This window comes from Dermochelys coriacea, chromosome 5 (genome assembly GCF_009764565.3).
Source record: "Dermochelys coriacea isolate rDerCor1 chromosome 5, rDerCor1.pri.v4, whole genome shotgun sequence".
NCBI lineage: Eukaryota > Metazoa > Chordata > Testudines > Dermochelyidae > Dermochelys > Dermochelys coriacea.
Window position 1 is genome coordinate 57806280 of NC_050072.1, and position 19307 is coordinate 57825586.

Here is a 19307-nt window from a genome sequence, read left to right on the forward strand (position 1 = left end):
GTGGTAATATGGTACTGCCCAGAACAGCCAGTGTCTAAATGGTTAATGACATATCCAGTTCAATATTTCAACTTTAATTTCAATTTCACGCTACAGACCAATTAAAACAAATATGGTGGTTTTATATTGACAGAATTATTGCTTTCTGGCTTGGCCCACAGCAATAAGCAACCTGTAGGGAAAACACAGACTGTATCCATCATAAATCCTAGCATTGTTTGCTTTTTAAACTCGATTTTCTGCCACGGAGAGTACAAGGCATGCTCATACTACGGCGCTTACAAATTCAATGGAAGACACGCTTGAAAACAAAAAGTTTAGATCATTCCTCTACTGGGTTGCTTCTGGATGGTATTATGAGACTTTAAACCCTAAAGACAACATAATAATTTCCTATAATACAAATTTGCATATACAAAGAAAATAATACATCAAGTACATGTAATTAGTGTATTAACATTAACTGAGTACTAAATGCTTTTTGAGGTATAGAAAATTATTACAGTAGGGTAATCCTAAATTGTAGCCACACTCTTAATAGGCAACTAGTCATACTGTTCAATAATGTTATGTATCTTATTTCTCTATTTGTGTGCCTCAAATCTTAGTACAATATCTCAGGTACAAATTAAGTATACATTGAAATATTTTAATTCAGGACACTGAATAGTGAGACTTTTATTTTTCTTAAAACAGAGAAACATTAATTTTGGCTTATGATCACATTTAACCAGTGGATGTACTGCTGTTAATATTTGGTATCAGAGTGTCCAGCACATTTTAAAAAAAAAAAAGAGGTGACTGACCCTGGCAGACTTATTTCCAGCCAATATCAGTATATATTCTTTGTTTCATGGTGCACACAACATACAAGCATTATTAGGTCTTGATTATTAAGCCACGTTATGATGTACAGATCCCTTTCAAAATCCATGTCCAACACACAAGCAGGAAAGACTTCAACATATATGAACAAGTACTTTCCTGTACCATAGATAAGAACTCAGCTGTGCCAAAATGCACATACATGAATCATTTTACACATGTGAGGTGTTTCACTAAGTTCAGTGTGACTCCTCATGCAATTAAAGTTGTTCATGTGTATAAGGGTTTGCAGGATTAGGTGCTATGGCCCGGATCCTTCAAAGATTTGCAGTCATGCTTAACTTTCTGCCTTGTGCATAAGTCAATGGGATTGCTCCTAGTGTGTGTACAGTTAAGCATGCACATAAGTCTTTGCAGGATCAGAGCCTATGTCTCCAAACCCCAAACTGTAACATATTAATAAACTTTAAAAATATACAAGTCAGACATCTTGATGTTTCCAAAAGCACCTTAGATATTCATTTATTCATATATTGTGTAACACAAGATAAAAATATTTCTAAAAATCTTTATGTTCTTTATTATGTGTAATAAAGCCTTATTATGTGGTGCCACATAATAATAATAAAGCCACACCAGCAATATACTATAACATGAAGCTCCAATACAAGCAGTAATTTTTGCTACTCACCTGTCTGTTACGTTCATCCATAATCCTTGTGATCTGAATCTTTTTTCTCCCCATAGTCCCCGTTTTTCTTCTCTCTCTCGTCCCTGAAATTATGTATTTTTTCCTTCTCTTTTCTTCCTCTTTCCCGTTTCCTCAAAACAAATCTCCCTCTTCAGCACTTGCACTACTCAGTTCACAGACCCCTGCATCCGTTCCTGCTAAGCACACAAAAGAAACAAACTCTTACTATAAAACTGATAAAAACTGCCAGCTAAATAGATAAAAGTTACCACAGGGAGTTTACCAAGTGCCTTAATTATAATCTAGTGTACAAGCAAATTATTTTGCAATTATAAAGTAAATAAGACAATTTTAATAGTAGTAACCTGAAAGTTTATTTTCATAGTTATACATGACCCCACAAATCTTTCAAGAAATGATTAAGATGACTGAAATGCATGTCTCCATAATTTTCATGGATTTAGGTATCTCTATTTTAAAAATATCATTCATTGTGCCAATATGAAAAATTACCTAAATAAGAGAGTTAACGAACCTTTCTGTATCTGTATATGCTAAGTAGGCCAGCTAATTCATTCCTGAAGGGAAAACAATCTTGTGTTTTAGAGTAGCAGCCGTGTTAGTCTGTATTCGCAAAAAGAAAAGGAGTACTTGTGGCACCTTAGAGACTAACACATTTATTAGAGCATAAGCTTCCATGAGCTACAGCTCTATGCATCCGATGAAGTGAGCTGTAGCTCACGAAAGCTTATGCTCTAATAAATTTGTTAGTCTCTAAGGTGCCACAAGTACTCCTTTTCTTTTTGCGAATCTTGTGTTTTGACAGCAGAGGTGATAACGCCCCTCATTATGCAAATAGGATGGACCATTATTAAAGTGCTATTTGATATATGAGAATGTCACTAGTTTAAATCTAAATCCTTTAATCTCATTCTTTAAAAAAACATGCAGTTAATTCAAGTACTACTTAAAAGACTTTAAGAGAAAAGTAGTACTTCTTTATCCCACTACATTTCAAAGTATGTTCTAAATTATCTATACCACAGGTATGTAACTAGCTAACGTGAATTTTTCCATTTGAGAATATTTGCATAAGATATTTCATCTGTGCAGAACGGAATAATAGGAAGAGTTGCTAAGTAAAGAATGTTTTGAATTAGTATTTTCACATCTCTGACAACAAGCCCACATATTAGTCCTCTGCACTTTACAAAAACTAGTTGCATTATACAATTAAAAACTGTTAGAGTAAATATATAAATACATGACAACATAACAGAAAATATTCCATAAAATGCCACAAAATGCTATAAACTTCAGGAGTAATTCTAAAAGCTTGCAAAACATTATTTAACCGAACAAAACAAAAGACAAGAAAAACTTTTGGAAAAGTTCATACACAAATTATGTTAAATCTGGCAATAAAATTCATATAATATAAATATTCCTTTTGTCTCTTATCACCCTTAAGATTTACCATAATTATCAGCTGACTTGACAGCACAGAGTATTTGTAAACACTCCAAAAAAAATCCTGCAATCTAAGAAGGATTCAATAAAAAATGATCAGTGCATCACCACTTTTACCTCAGTTCCGTTATACTAAAAGTATTCCTTCATTCGTCCAAATTTACCAATTTTACAACAAATTGGAGTTTTCTTGTTTCTTTTAAGCTGGTGCTCTAACAGCCAACTTGATAAATTCCCACAATATGTTATGTAATACTAAGCCGATGTCCTGGCCATTAAATCCATTATTTGGCTCTGATTCAAAGCTACTGAGGTAGAAAAGCCGGACATCACTCTGTCTGATCTTCAGTTCTCTCTTGATTTTCTTTGTATTTATTTAATTTGAAGCTGTTCAGTATTTTATCACCTTAAGAAGAGTTGAGATTATAGGTAAAAGATAATCAGCTGATTATAATTTTTTAACTAGCTATTATGATATAATCAATTCTGCTGGATTAAACAAGGTTTAGATCCTAATATTGTCTATACCTGAATGCCTTTGTATATCGCTAATCGATATTATTTTACAGTATATGGCATACAAGATGGAGTAATTTGTGATGCCATCAAAGTAAAGTGCACAAGTATTTCTGCAGCTTTTTGCCCATTGGAAACAGTTCAGCAATCTTTTTACTACTTAAAATGACAGTCACCAGACCATATTAACCAAAAAAAAACTAGATGTGCCAAACAGTGAATTAAAACAAGTTATTTAAAATGTATTTATACAAACTTTTTTCTAAACAAATCTAGGAGCCATAGTTCCATCTGATATTGACTGTTGACAAACAAACTCAGGCTATTTTTAGAAACGGTCTTAAATTTCCTTGGACTGGGTTTCTTTCCTGTTTTTCCTATAGTCTTACCTCCAATACAAAGAGCAGGTTAAAGTGGTGTTTCCCATGCACATGCAGGGCCCAAAGGAGTCTAACAGGCTTTCTCTGTAACAGTAAGCCAATACACTAATCCATAGCAAATGCATATGGAACAATTTCCTTTCCTTTCATTCAACTGAAGCTGGTGGCACTATCGGCTTACAGCACTACGCCTGCCTAAGCTCTTAGTCACTTCAAGGTGGAAGGTCAGGGTGGACAGATTAGAAAAGTGGTGACAGGGTTAGCAAGGATGAGAGCTGCTTTACAGATCAAGATTCTGAAGCTGAATGAGTGCAGAAAAATCAGTGAATGTTGAAAATCTACTAGGAAGAGCACAGCCAGCTCCTGGTGAAATAACAATATGGTGAGCCCCTCTCCCACACAGTTATCAGTTCCACATTTCACACCAATCTTTCAAATAACAAAAACTTTTATAGATAGCTCAGACTAAGGAACTCTTAATACTCAATGGCACAACAAACTATTCTTAAAATAGTCACACAATGCTTTTGGGGCCAAATTCTGCCCTCAGTTACATGGATGTCAAATTCACTGACTACACCAAATTTACATTAGTGTAACTCAGAGCAAACTCATTGTTTGAAGAAACAATATATTAGCAAGAAAAAACAAATGCGGAAGGTAGCGCATTATTTACAGGAGGTCGGAGGGAGAAGAAATTAATGGTATCCCATATATAGATATCTATCTCAAAATTACACAGAAATGCAAGAAGGCAACAGGTTACCTTTTACTGAATTCATCTGAAGGTGCTTTTTGTTTACTCTCCTGATTGCTTTTTGTTTACTCACCGAATGACAAATAAAAATTATTGATCTTGTTTAGTGAATTTCTTGCCTTTCTATAATTTGTTATTTTTATTATAAATACAAATAAATTGTGATATATGGTATTTTGTGCATCTGTCTCTATATTTATATACATACATATAAATATATAGCCACATACACATATATAGTTCTAAACTGTATATTTCACATATGAGTGTCTGTACACCCCCCTCCCCCCCACACACCAACCATATATAAAAGCAACTATATGGATGAAATATAATATATCTTGAGATGAGTAAATCAGTACATCTGATTCATGGGTCATAACTTTCAAAGTACTGACAACTTTTGTGTCAACCAGAATGCAAAGAATTATGGATATTATCCCTTCACCTGCTCTAGGAATTTCAGTAATGCTCATGATACTTTTTGGATATTCCTGCAGGAATACAGTTTATGGTATTAAATTTTTAAAGTTCCTGTTAACTGATCAAATTATATTTTCCAAATGCAAATAAAGCACACTAAGTAGAAAACTTGCAAGTAGTACAAAACTCAAGCTAGTCCTGAAGGCTTTCATTACCCAAAGGGACTTAAAATAATTCCAGAAACCTCGCTGAAATAACTTTCCACCTTAAAGAAAACTTCCAACGTAATGACATAGTTACATGTAAACAATCTGCATTTTTAAAAAAATGTCATAGTTAAATCCTGTGAAGTTACAGTCTTCAGCATTTTTTCTCTCTTTTTTGCAAACCCAAACATAAAAAAATCAGACTGCTTACTAAAAAGAGGAACTTCATTTTGGCGGGCTTCTGTTCACTTTATGATTTAGCACAGGCAGCGATAGCTCATGGAAGAGTGATTTGAGCCTCAAAAAAAGGAATAAGTTGTAAAGGACAAATGCTGCAGATCATTCAACCACTCCCCCCTCTCATTCTGTCTGTCTGTCTGTCTGTCTGTCTGTCTCTCTCTCTCTCTCTCTCTCACACACACACACACACACACACACACACTCCCCTTCTCTCCCTGCAACACAGAAGAATCTTGATAGAATGGCAGGAAACACGCACAGAGTGGTCAGGGAAGGATATGATGTCAGCAACCACGAACAATAAAAGGTGTAAAGGTGCTTCCTTCCCTAAACTGTTCCAGAAGTGCAAAATGGGAACCAAAACTCTCCACTTCCTTCTCCGAACAGTACTGTCTGAATCTGAACTGCTGCAACATCCCAGACAGAATTCTTTGAACAAGTCACAGAAAGGATAGTAAGGAGTATCTAAATAAGAGAATCAAAATAGTTAATTTATAAACAAGAAGGTGACCCCAGAAAAACTTAGCTAAAATGTGTCACCGATTAAATTTTCATGGTTTCATTACAAAAGAAACAGACTTGACAAAGATTTTTCTCTTTTGCTAGGCAGCAGGCTTCTTTAGTAGATTTAAAATTAAAAAAACCCCCAGAACAGCCTGTATATTATCAAAAAATGTAAAGAAATGAGAAATGCTGTAAAAAAATCCTTTATCTTAACAGATAAAGGCCTGATCCAAAGTCCACTACAATCAATCGGAGTCTTTACATTGACATAATTTATAAGCTTTCCACAGGCCCTAAAGGAAGAGCTAAATATACTGATAATGCTGAAAATGATGTGTCAGAGAAAATTCTGTCTTCTTTAATTAAAATAATGAGCCCCCCAAAAAACAACAAAACAACAAAAAAACACCCAACAGTTAATCCCCAGTCCTTATTCAAACAAAACTCCCACTGAAATTTTACCTGAACAGGGACTGGATGATCAGGCACAATGTACAGATAAAAAGAGCTATACCATTTTAAAAAGAGATACATTGGATCAAATAAAGATGGTTTTGAACCCCCCACCCTGTACTGTTTAGTATTGCAATAAATATAGAACAAGGGCAAAAGTCACTGGGCCAAATTATGCACTGAGAAATTTCATTCGGTCAAATTTGTCTCTGATATAATTCTACCGAGGTCAACAGAGATATCACCAGTGGTAAATCTGGCCCTTAAGATTATATGTGATTGTGTGAGTGTAACTGAGGGCAGAATTTGGCTGATTAACAGCAACTTTTTATAACAGATTTACATATTTCATGTCATCATCATTGCAATATAACTGTGATACAGAAATAGTGCACTCTACTGTATGGTTCATTTGGGCAAGAAGCCATGCAACAAATGAATGAGTCATTTTAAGATTTCAAACAGCTGTCCACAACACTCTGATTTTGAAATTGAACATAACCTACATTTATGTGTTTTGATCTTATGGTCAGAATACCACATTAAAAGTTGTGGGAGGGAATTCATTCTAATCTGCTAAATTTATCTCAGGAGAGCGTGCCTTTTTTCTACAGGTAGCATAAGACAAACATTTAAATCGTAAAAGAGTCATAACATACAAATATAGACTACTGAAGCTAGCATATGTAATACTGAAAAAACATTAAACATGATGCATGGACTCAAGAGTGCAACAATTTTATTGATCCTTTCATTTGTTTATCTTATCTGAGGTAAAATATCTTTTGTAAAGTAAAACTTAACCAGTTTTAACATATCCTTTACACATTGTTTTTCTAAAAGCTGGCATAATTTTTAACAAAAACTAAACTACAGAATGCTAGCTGTGCATTCAGTAAATGGCAAAATAGCTACAGGGTCACCAGCTGCAAAATCAATTCTCTCTCATATTTAGATGATTCATTATCATTTTAAGAGAAAACTTTAATCATTTATCTAGATATGCTGATTTTACTAATTTTACTGACTTTGAAGGTACCTGCTGAATTTATAAGATTTCTTACCTAATTAATATTTTCTCTATTTATTTATTTATTTTAAGGGGGAGCAGAACATGTCTACTTTATTTTCAATAGTCTCCAATTCAAAAGAAATAGCCTAGTTATTATTCTTATTGATGTCTGACTGCATGTCTGATGTGTTCCTGAATATAGCCATGTTGCCTGGAAAATCCCTCCATTTCACTTTGGATTCCTTATCCCTTATATTTTTGTTGCATTATTCCTCTAGCTGAAATGGAAGCTGAGCTGCTTTCTTCCTAATCAATACTGTTTTAGAGCTTGCCTAGTCAAGAGTTTATAACACAATCTCACTTCCCAAGTTCTAAAAATGATGGAACACATCACCACCAAGCTACCTGGAAACTAGAGAAGGGCAAAGCCAGAACCTTGACTCTGACCCTTTCAAATGTTTGGGGTACTTTTTGATCCCGGGATCTAAACTGCTCCCCATGATTTCGTTCCAAGTCAGATGCCAAACTGGAAGGGGTCTATTTTCAGGTTCCAGTGTGGGTGTTGCTGAAATCATATGAGATTAGATGTTATTTTCATCCCACTCTGATAGGATTTGAGTCCAAAATGATGGAAACAGCATGAGAGGAACTAGTACAGGTACTGTGAAACTGCTGCCATTTGGGGCTGAAAACAGGTTGCAGGTAATATTAAATCTTGAATCTGGCCTAAACTTAATCCATGTTGATACACCGCCTAACGAGCCCAGCCTATAGGTAGCGCAGCAACTTTCTAAATTTAGGCACAGATTGTGTTCTAAGGATTGGCATGAGCATGTGACCCTCAAATTGTGGCTCTCTCTTCTCTGTGCAGAAAGAGATCAGGGGGTTCAGCTGAAGTAATCTCTGTAGCAATTATGTTCCTTTCCCCTAGATCCTGTGCAGGGGCTCTGTGTGAATCCAATAATCTGCAACTGGAGAGAGATGGGATGAACAGGACATGTGCTGGAATGGTAGGGTAGAGGCGAGACAGTCTAGGACTGTATTAACATTACTGATGCACATGCACTGTACTGATGAACCCCCTAAGGAGGTCTCTCAGGCTCGGCACTGTCTGGGGAGTTTCTATCACAGTGGCTGCACTGAAACTGTGCTGCTAGAGAAATGGGGAGATGGCAGAGACCTGGTACCTGAGAGGATCCTCAAAATCTGAGCAAACCTTGGGAGATCCAGGGGGTTCAAGAGCAAGAACCACTGCTTTCTTCCATGGAAGGGCAAATCCTGCACCCACAATAGGGTCCTCAAGAGTCACTGCACAGTTTCCTTGCCCCTCCATTGGTATTTCTCCAGAAGGGCACAATATGGTTCCTGTATATTATATATATTGTATAATAACTTGTAGTTATCTCATTCCAGAGAAGCCTGACTCTTAATGAACATATTTTGGTGCCATATTAGATCATTTTTTGCACCAAATACAAATCTTTTTTAGATGGCTCCTCCACCCCCCACTCCCACATAGAGACATAGAATCTTCTATATCTTTGAGTAATCTTCCAGGGCCTGATTCTTCACCAACTTTAGTTTTACACCAACATAACTCCACAGAAATTAGTGGAGTTACTTCTCATTTATACTAGTGTAAGTGAGAGAAGAATCAGACCCAGAACTACGATTGTTCATAGAAAAAAGGAATGTTTTCCTACAGCACAGACCTAAAAGACATAACTTTCATCCAGATATTTTTGTTATTTTGTTCCTACAACCTAAGATAGCTGGCATATCTTATATGTGGCACTTCCTTTCTTAGCAGAGAACAATCAAACAGAAGACTGTCCCATTTTTTCTTTGTATTCAACTCCAGAAACTTGTCTTTTACCATAGTACCTTGGGGTGCTGTTGACTTGTGTTCATGAAGAAACATACGAGGACAAGACAGACAAAGGTGACAAAGGTGAGGTGACCATAGTACCTGATCCCACTATTAATGTCAGGTATTAAACTGTGGTCTTCCTGACATATAAGGTAGTCTGCATAATACGGTGGATAGTGTGCTGAGATGCTAACTGTTCATTTATTCTATCATCATTGTCATTAACAAGGCAAATCATAAATTGCAGATGGTATGCAGCCCTGATAGTTTATTCTACAGAAGCGTTAATTTGACAAACGTAGCAGGGGTATAAAAACTATGAAGCTTTCCAAACTCAACTATCTGCCTGGAGACAGCTGAGGATTAAAATGCAGAAATGACAGGGCAACTATCTCCCTCTTCCCAATAACCACAATAGCTGAAAATTCTACATTAAGACTTCCATTCCCATTTTAACATTTTTTTTCCAAGGACAAAAGGAGATGAAAAGTATGTCAGGTATTTAATAAAGCTAATACAAAATACTGCTCTGAAAACACCAGCTCTTAGTTAAATAGGGGTGAGAAATCTGCTTTTGTCTGTGAAACAGGTTCTTTTTACTATGCAGCTCAGAATTTAGGATAGAACACTTCTTTTCAACAGGTGAAATATACACAATTTTAATAACATCTGAAGTCAGAATGTGTCTGTTCCTTTAAAAAACAAAAAGCCAAATTCATGCAGTGACACCAATATAACCATGTAATAATAGAGGATTTTTTGATATCCCATTTAAGCCTCAGGACATGAGCTATTCTCCATGTGTATGTTATTCAGGCTCTGCCTCTACTCCTGGGTTTTTAGGTTCCAACAGGGTACTGTTCCAGAAGGAAGAAGGGTTTTGGCTACTGAGAGGAAGGATAAATAGATATACTTGGTGGAGTGAGTCCTGCACCATCCCTTACCTTCCAAAGCTACCTAGCTCCTCCACATGACTGACCTCCTGACATGACTTACCTCCCCCTTCAGCAGCTCCTGATATCTCCCTCTGTGTGGGTACCAGCAAAGAAGAGATGCATGAAAAGATCATGCCAGAAGAGGGGGAAAAATAGTGTGGTGTTGGCAGTGGGGGAAAGCAGAGACATGGATCTAAGAAACTAAGAAGGAGTCGGCAAGGAGCCTGAGAATGTTGGCCTGCTTTGGGGTGGGGACATCTTTTGGTGCTTTGCATTGGAAGTGTGGGCTATGGGTATTTTGGAGGGGAGGAAGGGAGCAAGCAGCAGCTCTGTGGGTGAGAGGCAGAGGTGGAAAAGCTTAAGACATTTGTATTTGTCTTCAGTAACTCAATCCAGAACATTGATTATTACACTTCAGTATTCTAAAGGGTTGAAAGAAAGACACTCTAGATACCTAAGATCCATCTTGAATCAGTTAAAAAGGCATCAAACAAACACCTAATTTAGCATACTGCTCAAGCACATCATAGTTCTTATTTAGTCTTTGAGAATTACATTAGGTAACTAATTCATACTTTCCATATGATGATTTGTTCTTCTAATTCTTCACAGAACTTATGTCTAGCAGTTTTCACCTCAAGGGTTGAAGAAGCAAATTTTTACTGGTTCAGAAGGTGTTTACCACAAAGGTAAAGCCAACATTGTCTGCAAGTATAAAAGCCACTATCTAGCATCACAGCCTGTCTACAGATCCCCAGCTGTAACCACTCCATTGCACAGGCAGCTGGTTACTTTTTTTAACCTCCACCCCCTCATCCCCCCCATCCCCAAAGCATGTTTGGCAACATCTAATGCAAAAAGTCAACATCCCTGACAAATATCACCTGAAGATTGATATACAAAATACACTTCATTTGTACAAGGAAATCTTGCTGCTTTGTTGTTACTGGTTTTAGGCCCAGACCTACAAAGGGACTTAGGCGTTGCAACACCTAGAAAATCACAGGAACAACACTGTGATCCACAAAGCCTGAGTTAGGCACCTAGGCTTATATATAACAAAAGGGGAGAGAGAGGCACCTTAGACCGCAATTCACAAAGCCAGCCCACTAGACAGGAAGACACCTAAGCTAGCCAATGGGACCCACCAATGAAGGATATCTGTGCTAAGCCCTATCCCTTTCTCGGAGACAGGTGCCTCCCTGTACCCTGGATTTAGGCACTTATCTCTGCTCATAATCCATGAATTGGGGGGAAGAGAGTGTTCAGACACCTAAGTCATGTTTAGGGCCCTCCCACCCAAAAAACAAAAGGCGAGAGAGGGAGGGAGAACCTCCCTTATAACCTGTAGCTTAGTACTTACCTAGGATGTGTGAGAAATTCAGTTCAAGTCCCCCTTCCTCCCAAGGGGAAAAATGGATTTGAAGAGAGATCCGCTGCCTCTCAGAGCCATTCTAATTCCTTCACTTGCCCAATTAATATTCAATTATTTAATTATAGTGGAAAGACTGAGGGAAACCCAACATGAGAATAGCCCATAGCCCAGTGTGTAAAGCACACATCAGAGAATCACCTAATCCCTGTTTAAATTCATTCTACCCCTCCAGCACGGAGAGAGAGAGGGGCCGGGGACTTGAACCAGATCCTAGGTGAGTACAGTAACCATTGTGCTAAAGATTATATGGGAAATCATCACCCCCCCCCGCTTTGTGTAAACTCACCGGAGGGACCTGACCCAATAGGCAGCCTTTGAGCTCACCTAATGGATCAGGTCCCCATATGAAATTAAGGCAGCTGAACACCTATTCCTGGTTTGAGAATTGCTCTGGGGCTTAGGTGAATATCTAGCGCGAGGCAGCAGTGCACAGGCTCAGGAGGGAAATAGGTACCCAGGAGCCTAGAATGAAGCGGCAGCATGCATGATGGGAGGCAAAAACTTGGGTGCCAAGCAAGGTTAGGGGCCTATGAGGTTAGGTTGCATCCAAGCAGGAGTTTTGTGGATCACAGAGGTGCCTAAAAATGGGATATAGACACCTAAGTACCTTTGTGGATTTCATCCTTGGCAAACAAACTACACTTGGTTACTAATCTCCATTCCATCTGGAAAGAGTATTTTTTTTCTTAATGGATCATTGTTAACATTGCTCATTTTATTATCATCATAGGAGTAAGCTGAACAACAACAAAACAAAATCAATAAAAAGATACATTAGCTAATCTTTTTTGTGGCCTTGAATGTACATTATGTTTAATCAGAAAAAGCACTTTTATAAATGTATTGATATACAAAGTAATATTTGATAAGATAGTCTTAGAAACAGAAAACTGCAGTAAAGCTGAAAGGCAGCACAGTATAGAAGAGCATGCCCAAGGCTGAAAGACAGCGACCCCAGACTTCTAATCTCGCATCTGCCACTAATAAATTAAGTCATCTGGGAATTTGCTTTCAGTTTCCCCATCCATAAAATGGGGATAATACCTACCTACCTTATACAAGTGTTCTGAGGACTAATTAGTTCATTTGAATATTTGTCATAAGCTACAGATATGCTGAATATAATTAATAAATAGGTTCTGCAATTTTCATCTGGCACAGATAATGAGAAAGTACACAAATATATGAAGCTGCTCCCTAAGCTAAAGCAGATAGCAAAAGTTTAACAGTCACAATCTCGAGTCCCAATTGTTTAAGATCAAAAAGTTTTGAATTATATTATTTGTCAAAAGCATTTAGATACATATACTAGCAAAATAACCCTATATGTATCCTCTCAAAATAAAGATATTTGATAGTACTGTCATACATGGCCCAATATGGTACATAGCACATTCATCAATTTCCTGTTTTTTTTTCCTCTCTCTTACAGCATCCTTATCAACCTAATTAAAGCTTTGTTCATTTGAAACCTCAGACGACAATTTGTTTAACTCTATCCCACTGTGGTCTTTTTATAAAGAGAATTAAATTTGATCTTCTGACAGCAATTATTAACTGATCCCAACTGGCCCCAATTAAGACACATGGCTCACAGGCCTCAAAATCAAATAAAATGCCAAGTCCTCTCTTTCATGTGTACATCTTTCTTTACCTTACTTTATTTTCTTAAAGCCAATTAAGCTAGTCTTATCAAGTGGAACTGAATACTATTGTGTAGACTAACTCAAGACACAATGATCAATTTACAGTGCAGACACACTAAAGTATTGACAACAATTCTGAAGTCATCCCCTTCTAAGTCTTCCCTGTTTCAATTCACTTAGATTCTAGCAAAGAGAAATCCTTAAATGTTGTCTCTTGTGCTGCATATGACCTACTTTGTGCTTCCTTTAAAACACAGTATATGTTTAAACAACAGTGATTAGAGGAAACTATTTAATAGCCATAGCATAATTTTTAGATTGTTTACAATGGTCTTACAAAAACACTTTCCTCATTTCAATATTTTCCTCTCAAAAATCATCTTAATTCCACAGCTTCAAAGGAACATGGTGCTCATGAGTAACTGCTGAAATTAACCTTTTTTACCCTTAATTTCTGCTCTAATTTTTTCACATATGTTCAGTAGTAAGTTGTAAAGCAATGTTCCCATGCCTTCACATAAATGCAGGTAGCCCCAGGATTTGGAACTCATTGATTGTGTGCCACCGCAGGGAAAGGGCTGAATTATAACCAGCCTCATGAGACTGAAGTAGCTTCTATTCACATCTGGCTCTCCTTATTCTAAACTCTAACACCTGCCTCGAAATTTAACCTCCATCTTTTGCTTTGAAGAAGAAATAGGACAGATTTATCTATAGCCATTTGCTTTAGGTCAAGGCTGAACCATGTGATGTTCCGCTAAATTAATTGCAATGCAATTGACATTGTTTGACACAGTTTTTAAAAGGATGATGTTCAAATCACTTAATGACTAGATTTCTTTCCCTCTATTTAAATACATGTATTCTTGTATTTCTCTACATGTAACATACTGTGGATGATAACTTATCAACATGCAACAAATGATGTATGTTGCAATGCTTGTAATGAATGAGTTATAAAAAACTAATAGTATTGTCACATTGTGCCATCACAGTAGTATGTAAAAACTAAAAAACGCTCAGAGAAAGACTGGTTCCATATCTTTTAACTCATTAACCATACTGGAAAATGTGTTTTCTATTTGTTATTCTTTTCATTACATGCTTAACAAATGTAATCACAATAGTACTTAGACATGAAGGAGATACAAAGACATTGAAATTGCAATACAATCTTTCGTTTACTGGTAGGAAGATGTGCAAAGGTTATGCAAAACATAATCAGACATATGTTTCCTCTCCAGAAGGGAAACACAATTTTCTTAGTGAAAAAAAAAATCACAAAATAGATACAGTACTTCCCAGTTTTCTAAAAATAAAACTAATCTCAAAAACTTGATCTACTAATGCAATTGATCAGAAAATAAAACATACTGACTTTTAAACATAGTTACCACTTATGCTCCCACAAATTCTACATGACCCCAACAAACGTTAACTGTAACATGGAGCATGAATAATGATTGATCCTTCATTTCAACCAACTGCACTCAAGTTTCAGTACAATCAAACAGATTCTGAATGTATTGTGCTGTAAATTATTTCTCATTGTATTTTGATGATCTTATATAAGACATGATGTTAATTTTAGAACATACTTCTGCTAAAAAGGGCAAACCCAGAAACAGATTTAGTGCAAAGAGCTGAAAATATCCTGTGGAAAAAAATCTGTAGAGAAATCAGACCAACCCAAATCCTGCCATTACTCAGCACGGCAGTGACGTGCAGATGTTTGTAGTGGTTTGAGGAGCCAGCGGGGGCTGGAAACTCTACGTATTCGACTTCAACATGATTGCAATTGAACCTCATCAAAGTAAGAGTTCATAATTTGTAACAGAAAACAGCCAATTAACATATGTTAGCAAAAAGCTCCATAAAGATAATATATGATTTAAGACCCAATGCAGCTGTCAGAAATCAAAATTCTGCATTTTTAAAAAGCAGTATCAGGCTGGGCTTCAGAATATTAAACTGATAATGGCTACTATGTTTTACAAATATGTAAAAACATAATTATAGTATTTCTTCCAGGTTTGGGGTTACAGCTAGGGCAATCTGGGTACTGAAGCACTATTTACTATTCTTACGTAGTGCTGTAAATAGTTAAGACCTTTGCCAAAACACAGCAGTTATTTTGTTTTAGTGCTATTTTAAAATACAGACCTTCATTGTGAGTGAGGTGGCCTTCAGTGATGCACTTTGTTGTCAAGACATTCCTCTGAAAACACAGCCTGTTCTTTATCTTTACAAAAATACAGTTCTGTGAAACTGCATTGCTGCCTCAGGGCCAGGATGGTGATCTCAGTTACACTGCAGTAACTCCAGAGTAACTCTACTCAACAGATTAAGTTATTCTGTAGTTACACTGATGAAAATGAGATAAGAATCTGGTCCTCAGTTATCGTTAAAATAAAGATATGCACAACATAAAACAAAATGTGTGTTTTGAATGTGTGTATATGTGTGGGAAATGGAGCTTAGTGCTTTGCTAACACTTTTTACGCTGACTGTGATGTAACTGACCCCTATGTTTTCTAAACCGCTTCTTGATAAATCTCCATTCTAGGTCCTTTGCATGGATAAACCTTTAGATAAGGTCCTTTGCATGGATAAACTTTTATGGACAGACGGGACCACCAGATCATCCAGTCTGACCTCTTGCATATCACAGGCACCAACAACACCCAGCACCCACAAACTAAACCCAACAACCCAAATTAGGCCAAAATATTACAGCCCACTGTAGATTAGACTATTATAGGCCGCGGGCACAGAATAGGAGGGACTGAGGTGGACAAGTGCCTGAGGTCCCTGCAATGACAGGGATATGATTAAATAAGAGATACCCAGATAATCCTGGCAAGTGATATACACCCAATGCTGTGGAGGAAGGCAACCCCTCCCCACAGGTCACTGCCAATCTGATCTGGGGGAGTACTCCTTCCTGACCCCATATATGGTGATCAGTCAGACCCTGAGCATGTGAGCAAGGACTAGCCAGCCAAGCACCTCAAAGTGAGAATGCTTGGTGCCACCTCAGAGCCCTGGCTCTCTCTATCCAATGTCCCACCGCCAGCTATGGCCATCCCTGATGCTTCAGAGGAAGCAGATGTGAAAAAAAACCCAAAAAACCCACCAGAAGACACTAGGGAGATGGGGTGGGGAACCTTGCCAGACCTCTGCAGGTGTCAGGCTGAATTTTGTGCTTACACTGAGTGATTAGGATGGGTTTGTTTGTTTTTTTAAGATATTTTTTCTTTTATAATGTTTAGATCATTATGTACCAATCAGTAGCCTCAGTAATTTTAAAATAATCTATTTTACCATGTGTGTGTGAAGATATAGTATTGTAAAAGGAAATGTTTCCTCGCTTTCTTTCTGAAAGAAACCCAGTAAAGACAAAAAGAAGAGGAGTACTTGTGGCACCTTAGAGACTAACAAATTTATTAGAGCATAAGCTTTCGTGAGCTACAGCTCACTTCATCGGATGAAGATGCATCAATGACGCGAGCTGTAGCTCATGAAAGCTTATGCTCAAATAAATTTGTTAGTCTCTAAGGTGCCACAAGTACTCCTTTTCTTTTTTGCGAATACAGATTAACACGGCTGCTACTCTGAAACCAGTAACGACAAAGTTTTTAGTTAATTCATTTTAAAATGTGGTTTTAATTAATATTCAATAAAACAAACAAAAAATCTCACGTTGATTAAAACAGTAAAATTGATAGAATGGAAATCCAGTGCTGTCCACAAAAATAGAATAGGCTTGAAAGTGGTCTATTTTCCCACTGAAACACTGAAGATTCATCAATGTAGCATCCATTAATGCTAGAGCGTGTAGTGTGTGTGCATGTGTTCTTCACTCATCATGGGAAGATCAGATTCTTAAAACATTGCTTACTGCGGTTGGGCTCAACCATCTGTTACAACTAAGCCATGGCTTCTTAGGTCCCTTAGGCTTCTGAGAAGTCAGTGTTTAAAGCAAAGCACGTGTGTACATTTTTTTGAGAGAAGGACTAAAATTGCTCAACATTTCTGCCTTTTCTTGCACTAGCCAAGTTCTAATCCCATTTATAAGTGTAAAATTTACTAACATCCTCTACAGTGCTTTATTACATTAAACTTAGGCAGAAATGAAATATTACACATATATTTTTTATTAGAATAGCTTGAATAATCTTGGGTTATGCTGTTTTTCCCCCCTCAAGGGTGTGTTCACAGACTCTCAGTAACATATTTGATTAAGATCTCAGCAATAGATGAAAATCCCAAAGCTCCTCTGCAGTTGAAACAGTCACATATCTTTGACTGTCCCCAACTAATGACAGTAAACTATGTAGCCTCTAGCTAAATAGATTAATTTTCATTCTGGAATGAATAGACAAAAAGACCGGACAGAACACGTTAATACTAACAGCATTGTTACAGCTAATAACGAAAACACAATTCTGCCCCTAGAGTTTTTTTAAACAGAAATAATAAAATTCAAGGTGCAGTTCAAGTAGTGCTTTATAAACGGTAAAATAAACAAAAGACAGACAAATACTACAGGTTTGGTTTTTCCCTTATATTTCCTCCGACAATTTCTTGTGCAACCACACTACAAGGTTTAGAGAACCCAGCTTTAAATTGGCTCTTTATTCTTGAAAATAAAATTGCTTAATAAAATTGCTGCCAACCCTAAGAACACAGTATCAAAAAGCAAGTGTTACCCATACCAAGGAAATACTGTCTCACAGAGTGATTTCCTATTCTGTAAAGTTAACTTTTCTTTCTGTGTAGCTATAGTCAGAGAAATTTACAATTAGACGAAGAAAAAGTAAAAGTAAATTTCAATCCATTGCCTTTAAGGAACATGTTTTCCAAGCATGCAGATAATCAGATCTTATGTGTTGTTTAGTTATTGTAATATTGCATGTTGAGAAATCTACACTATGGTCTTTTTTACTTCAGATTTAATAAATTCTATAAAAGCAAGTACTTTAAACATGTTCATTTTCCTATCTATTCTTGTTTTAGGCCTTATCTTAGGGCCTAATTCAGTGACAATTCAGATCATTCAGCGATGATCTCTGCTAATGAGTGCCACTTATGGCACATTGTAACCTAATTCAGGAAGGAGTTTATAGCTCTTTTTCCAATTATTTTAATAACCAGTTTCTCAAGTTTGAAAACAGGGTCCCTAAGTTAAGGTGTCCAATGCTGTGCCATTTGCCTAATGTTGTACTTATGCAAGTCAATGACAATTTTACCAGTGACTTCAATGGGAGTAGGCTCAAGGTCTTAGATTCTGAAACTAAATAGACATTTGGGTGCTGAAGGTCCAATTTGAATGTCCAAAAGCACCCTTATGTAGATTCTTGTAGTTTCTCCAGAGTACTGAGGGTTTATAAGGTTGATTTTTTTTTTTATGGAGGAGGTGGTTTGGGAGTTTTGCAGGAGAAAAGCAGACAAGAGGATGGATAGCTTATAATTCCCTCTGCAGATCTTTGCAGCATCATCCTGCTTCAGCAAAGGAAATAGCTTCTGTTGCTGGCCAGCCTTTCTGAAAAATAGGTTGGGCAGCTCTGAGCCAAGAACCTGATTAACCATGTCATGGAAAGCCACAGATCATCACAACTGGATAAAGCCTGTATGGTAACAAGGAATTACAAAGATGAAAGGAGTGGTCTACTATTGTCCTTTTATGATTAAAAAAATACTGCTTCTCTAACAGCCTAACATACAAATGTTAACACCAGTAAAAACAAAATATATTGTATCTACTCAGGATGGATAGTTAGGAATTAAGGGCTCAATTCTATAGACTTTCCATGGAACAGCTACAGAATTGGCTGCAAATGTTCTATAGTAACTAACTAGAGCTACTTTGCACTTTCTCAGGTAGAAATCCCAAGCCCTTGAAAGCCTAAAAGGATACTTTTAAGTCATTTTGAATTATCCA

General features: G+C 36.9%; 1 protein-coding gene across 40 annotated transcripts in view; it reads right to left on the bottom strand.

Annotated features, from left to right (window-relative positions):
- The window catches only part of MEF2C (myocyte enhancer factor 2C), a 158667-nt gene that overhangs the window by 83228 nt on the left and 56132 nt on the right, over positions 1 to 19307 (bottom strand). For 19 of the 40 annotated variants that reach the window (XM_043514468.1, XM_038401635.2, XM_038401637.2 and 16 more), the window contains one exon: positions 1517 to 1713. In XM_043514468.1, coding sequence (XP_043370403.1) covers positions 1517 to 1570 — 54 coding nt within the window. In that variant the 5' untranslated portion in view covers positions 1571 to 1713. Of the gene's footprint in view, positions 1 to 1516; positions 1714 to 3103; positions 3123 to 3514; positions 3523 to 3891; positions 4034 to 5479; positions 5710 to 7091; positions 7104 to 16687; positions 16742 to 19307 lie in introns of those variants that run through there. The other 21 variants (XM_043514448.1, XM_043514462.1, XM_038401640.2 and 18 more) reach the window with 10 other exon arrangements.